This window comes from Chenopodium quinoa, unplaced genomic scaffold (assembly GCF_001683475.1).
Source record: "Chenopodium quinoa cultivar QQ74 unplaced genomic scaffold, ASM168347v1, whole genome shotgun sequence".
Classification (NCBI taxonomy): Eukaryota; Viridiplantae; Streptophyta; class Magnoliopsida; order Caryophyllales; family Amaranthaceae; genus Chenopodium; species Chenopodium quinoa.
Window position 1 is genome coordinate 3,863,433 of NW_018744693.1, and position 6,125 is coordinate 3,869,557.

Sequence of the window (6,125 nt, forward strand, 5' to 3'; positions counted from 1 at the left end):
AAAACAAGTTACAATTGGTTCTAAAGCTCATACTTGGTATATATTTGATTAGATTGGACCCATACCCATTGATGATGGAGCAGGGAAAGAAATTATTACCCAGATCAAAACAACCATGAAAACAAATAGAACTTTCTACACTGATTCTAATGGCCGCGATTTCATAAAGAGGGTGAGTTAATACTTAATTACTTAGCAAAAGGAATTTATATTTGTGTATTTATATTATGTCCAAACCAAGTAGTGTTATAAAAGATGATGATTCATCTGTTACCTTTCATTTGTCTTTCCACCTCACAGTTAAGTATATACTGAGAATGACTTCAAGTTGTTCAAACTTGTTAGATTTTTGCATGACCATGACTTTTAACAAAGTTGAACTGCCTGTTTTGAAAAATTGATTATTATTTCAGATTCGTGATCATAGGACAGATTGGGAACTCGAAGTCAGCCAGCCAATTGCAGGAAACTATTACCCAGTATGTTATGCTCCTAGAATTTGTTCACTCCAAGGTCTTTGTTGCAACAGGTTTTTTATTTTTATAAATGTTTCCTCTTTAAATTTTTTTATTTTATTTTTATAGTGATGTTAACTCTTGGGTTAGCTATATATATATATATATATATATGCTTGACTTTACTTAATGTTGGAGTAGAGTCTGATTGGCTTGTGCTAGTGGCCGGCTCTTTGTTCCCAGTCAAGTTGGATTATTTTGAAGTACTTGTGCTCCTATTGTTGAAGTGGATCATTTAATTGATTTGTTATAGTTCCTTTTTCGAAATTAATGTCATGATTTTGATTAAATTAACTCATGTGCTTGTAAGTCTCATGGAAACATTTTGTAAAAACCCTTACTATGATTTTATAGATGACAAGAAACCTTGGTATGCACTCTTTGTCTTAAATCATTTAATGTGGCCAGTTGCTGCTGGTAGTAATAGATTTTTCTTTGGCTGGTTTTTATTGTTAAACAAAAGCATATGCTATATGGCTGACAACCTGAATGCATTTCGTTTGGTTCGCTCTCTACATTAGAACATCGTACAGAAAGTGAATGTGATTGCTTATCTCATTGACAATATATTGATGATCATTCTTCTTTTGCAGATAAATCTTGGAATATACTTAGAAGATGAAAACAAAGAACTTTCTGTGCTTGTTGACCGTGCAATTGGCGGGTCCAGCATAATGGATGGTCAGATAGAATTAATGCTACATCGGTATGTCAAAATTCTCAAATAGCGAGTTTGGTCTCCTGTGACTTAAAAGTATTGCAAATTTTTGATTCATCTTGTAACAAATAACAAGTTCCTGTTTGATAGGAGGCTGCTTCATGATGATGCTAGAGGTGTTGGGGAGGTTCTTAATGAAACAGTTTGTGCTCTCGATGATTGTAAAGGCTCAACGGTATGCTTCTTACTTTCTTAGGAATTTAAGTGTCCTTGTTCATATTAATACTTTTGTGCGCTGCACCACATGCACTGATGTGCAATATATGTCTTGATTTCTTTTAGTGAAGCATAAATCACCATGACCTCTTTCATAGCAACATGGTGAAACTGATCTGATCCAATACCTGCCCCAATTTCAACCCAAAAATGACAACATAAGCTGAACTAATATGACCCTATCAGAAAGTTTCCAGGAGACCAACCTGTTACCAAGAACAGGGCAACAGTAATTCAAATATTAATATACCTAATGCACTGTTGAACATGTGTACCGTTGAAGGTTGAACCTGTGGAAGCTGAAAAGATCAAGGATTAAACTTGCCTATGTTTTATTATTGATGCTATATCATTTTTCAGCTGCTGCTAACTGTATGATGTTTAAGAGTCATTAATCTAGAAAGAAAAGCTTTAGCTACAATTTCAATGGAATTTCCATGAGAAGGCATTAAAAATTAATCTCCCACGCAATTAAAAGCATATATTGAATAATTGTATTTGATGAGGATAGATAAGTTATTCATATTGTTTCTGCAATAGAATTTCGAAATTTGAGTGTTGGGAGCTTGCTAGTCTGTTCAAATTGAGTCCTGCAAAATACAGAGAGTCAACTACCTCAGGGTTGTTATTGAGAAAGTGCCTCCGATGGTCAAGTCAGTCAATCGTTTAGAGAGAGTGGAGAAAATTAATTAGACGACTGATATGTGTTGACCATTATTTATAGATGAGAACTAACTGACTGATTAGGGCTCAGTTTAGGGTTTTTGGCAGTGTTAAGAACTGCTGGGCTGCATTAGGGTTACTCGGGATGCGTGCCGTACACGGGAATATTCCTGTTTAGGGTTTATTCTAAGGGCATTTTGTTAATTTTGATATTTTATAGAGTTGGGCCCACAGTGGGGGCCCAAACATTAGCCCCGTGACAAATTCGTGAGACGTTCTCCACAATTCAGGAGTTCGGCGAAAAAATGATTTTTTTACCAAGTCATGAATAAGCGTGTATGTTACGAGGTCGTGACCAAGTAGTGAGCGAGCGCTCCCAGCCCTTGCTTGGGTGCTTGGCAAGTTGTGCGCTAGTGCACTGGCAATGCCGCCAGCCTCATTCGTCATGTGTGTGTGCTACTCAAGTAAGGCTTGCGTGGGTGCTAGGCGAGTCACAAGTGAGGCCTGATGCACTTGCTAGTTGCTGGTAGCTCCATATTTGGGTGTTAGGCGAGCGAGGTTTGGTGCGCTCTAGCAGCGGTCGCTCTTGAGCGCGCACCAGGCCTTGCCTAGCACTCACAAATGGGGTTGGCAGCATTCACCCAGGAGTGCGCACCAGGCCTCGCTCGCCAAGCACCCACGCATGGGGCTAGCAGCATTCGCCCAGTGCCCTAGCTTGCACCAAGCGTTGCTCGCTAAGCACCCAAGCATGGGCTGGCAGCGCTCGCTTACTACTTGGGCACGACCTTGTAACGTGCACACTTATTTATGACTTAGTGGTCAGAAAATCATTTTTTGGCCAAACTCCCGCGGTGTGGATAACTTCTCGCGAAATTTTCGGGAGCTAATGTTCGAATCCCCTTGTGGGCCCAACTTTGTAAAATACCAAACTTACTAAAATGTCCTTGGAATAAACCTTAAAACGGAATATTCCTGAATCGTATACAGCGCACATCCCGAGAAACCCTAATGCGGCCCAGCATTTCCCAACACAGCCAAAAACCCTAATCCGAGCCTTAATCAGCTAGTTGGTTCTCCTCTATAAATACTGGTCAATACAGATTAGCCGGGTAATTAATGTAAAGCTGGCCTAATTTGACCCTATTCAAATAATCCGACCGACGTGAACCCCCTTTGATCCATCGATTTTCACCTAAGATGGGATGCCACTACTGATGTAATTACCGCTTTTGATAAGTGACCTATATAGCTACCTTCATTACTTACCAAGAGTTTGCCTTGTGGTAAGGATTCCAAGGAAAGGACTTTTCAACCTTGAGGTTGGCAGTTCAATCCCTACAAGGGGTACTTTCATGGTCACTTACTCTTAGTGTGTAAATGCTAACCTTGGCCAATTGACCTATGAGAGGTTTTGGGCCAGTAGGGCAGTTCTTCTTAACTACCCAAAAAATAAAAAAAAGTGTTATCTTCATCTGAGAACCATTATATAAGAATACTGTTCTGTGCACAATCTTTAGCTTTTACTCACCACTCTCAGTCAGCCTGCATTCTTAATTTCCTTAGCCCCATTTTGCAGATTAAGGGAAAATATTTTTTTAAAATTGATCCCATCGGAGAGGGGGCAAAATGGCGTCGAAGTTATAGCCAGGAGATATACTCTCCACTAATCTTTGCTTTTGCAGAACAGGTAAAAAAACATTACCGTAGAAGGTACTTATATCTCCTGAACTCGTTTCTTAGTTGATGTGAATGTATTCTTTTCCTCTTTTTATAGGATGGGGATGACTGGATGAGCTCCCATGTACCGACCTTTACTGGACTAGCTTCTTCATACAGCCTTCCTGATAATGTTGCTATAATCACTCTTCAGGTAAGTGGTAGGATTGTATTGAAAAAGTTGTATTATGAAGTTGAATGATGAACTGGTCTAATCTCCTTTATCATTCAGGAGCTTGACAATGGGAAAGTACTTCTTCGGTTAGCACATCTTTACGAGGTTTCAACTTCTCTTATTTTTCTCATGGAGATTACAATGTCAATTGCTATATATTTGTATATGTTTTATATTATTTTTGAAGTATATATTATTTATGGAATTTATGTTGATAACTTCATATAGTGGATTACAATCTGTTGATCTTAATGGTAGCGTACTGCCCCTTTTAGTGAGGTGGTACGTATGAAGCATCTTTTGAGACAGGGCACATACTCTGGGACATAGAGGTGGTTTTCATCATAATTGGTCCCTGAGCCTTGTTAATTCTCTCTGATTTATATTGGATCGTAATATAATGAAGTCTGCCCAAGTCCTGCCGTTGGGGACACCCTCAGGCATGTTCAAACCCCTTGTAAACTAACCTTCCCACCCTAACCCTTTCCACCTTTTAACCCTTGAGAACGGAGACCCTGCCCCTATGGAAAAGAAAGAACTCACAGGATATACCTAATAGGGGATCTCCATATATGCAGTTATATTTCGAAAATTCTACCTCTGAATTGCTAAAATTTCTACCTCTTGATATCAGTAAGTGCTAATATGAATGCTTGTAACATCACTTGTGAGCCTCATATCCAATATGTCATTAGAATTAGCAAATTATAGATTCACAATCGACTAAAAGGGGAAGAAAATGTTGGACGAAAACTCATGTTAGTTCATTTGTATGATTTTTTTAACAAGATGATGTTACTGGTAGTGGTGGTGCCCCTATAAGTGGGAAAAACTGATTATCTGGATGGATTAATGTATTGTTACTAATTGTAGAAGTGTTTTGGCCCTTGAAGCTTAGTTTCAGTACCTTCCTAATCAACCTCCACCTCTATAGTTGTGGCTTCCTTTGCTGTTGCTTTTCCGGCCATTTTTGCATATGCTGCTTTATGCACTCAGTTCTGCGTCTGTTTTTGGCTAAATCTGTTCGTTTTGGATATCTTTTGCATCTAAAGAACGGAGAGGACAAAGACTTGTCTGTGATGGCACATGTAGTACTCAAGAAACTCTTCCCAAACAAGAATGTAAGAAATCAGAGTTTAGAGCATCAAATACTGTAAATATTTTGTTTCATACAAGCATCAATATATGGAATTTTTGTTGCTTCTCATGACAGATCATTAAGGTGACAGAGACGAGCCTATCTGCTAATCAAGAAAGGGCTGAAATGGAGAAGAGGAGGTTAGCATGGAAAGTAGAGAATTCGTCAGGAAAAGAGACAAAGGTGTCGAGGGGAGGTCCTGTTGATCCCGTGGAGCTGGTGGTGGAACTTGCACCCATGGAAATTAGGACCTTCTTAGTAGATTTAGAATACATCAAAATGTTTGGTGCTTAACTGTACTTTGTGCTGATTCATCCAGGAACTAGTTCATGTCTCTAATTCTGCCATTGAGCCATCCCATCCCATCCCATCCCATCCCATCCCACTGAGTATGTGCTGACTGAGCTTGGACATGTTGTGTACTTGTTTGTGTATATAATTTACTATGGAATTTATCTTTACACCTTTTCGTTAGTGACATAATATCTTTAGTCAGCGATTAGAATCATTTTTTTAACATTGTAGGGCAGGAGTAAGGCGTGATTGTCTGATGCTAGATAACATGTTTTCACACTTCAATAACTTCATAGTTAGTATAGTTATTCGCTATTTCGCACTCCCGAGTTGGAGTCGCTCGTCCTCACTCTTTGCTCCCTGTTTCCACCATCTTGTTCATTATCGCTAGTTTTCCTTTTAAATCAGTGGAATTTTCTTCGACACAAGCTCTTAAACTAGAGTTTTTAATTTCTATACTCTCGTTTTCCCTAGGTTTCTATACTCTACTCATTTTCTTTAGGGTTCGTTTGGCATCGTTGTTGTTTTCTATTTTTTGGTTTTTTGTTTTTTTAAAAGTATATTATATATGTCACATAATGAATCAAAAATTATTTAGACTTATTAAAATCATGATAATTTTGAAAACTGACAACAGAAAAGTGGAAACAACTTTTACTTGTTTCCTGTTTTTTGGTTTTTAGTTTCTAT

General features: G+C 38.5%; 1 protein-coding gene across 2 annotated transcripts in view; it reads left to right on the plus strand.

The window, feature by feature from the left end:
- The window catches only part of LOC110702621 (alpha-mannosidase At3g26720-like), a 29,366-nt gene extending 23,730 nt beyond the window's left edge, over positions 1-5,636 (plus strand). For both annotated transcript variants that reach the window (XM_021880359.1, XM_021880360.1), the window contains 9 exons: positions 53-172; positions 414-479; positions 1,109-1,221; positions 1,324-1,408; positions 3,689-3,799; positions 3,887-3,982; positions 4,061-4,108; positions 5,056-5,124; positions 5,217-5,636. In XM_021880359.1, coding sequence (XP_021736051.1) covers positions 53-172; positions 414-479; positions 1,109-1,221; positions 1,324-1,408; positions 3,689-3,799; positions 3,887-3,982; positions 4,061-4,108; positions 5,056-5,124; positions 5,217-5,435 — 927 coding nt within the window. In that variant the 3' untranslated portion in view covers positions 5,436-5,636. The remainder of the gene's footprint in view (positions 1-52; positions 173-413; positions 480-1,108; positions 1,222-1,323; positions 1,409-3,688; positions 3,800-3,886; positions 3,983-4,060; positions 4,109-5,055; positions 5,125-5,216) is intronic.
- The last annotated feature ends 489 nt before the right edge of the window (positions 5,637-6,125 follow it).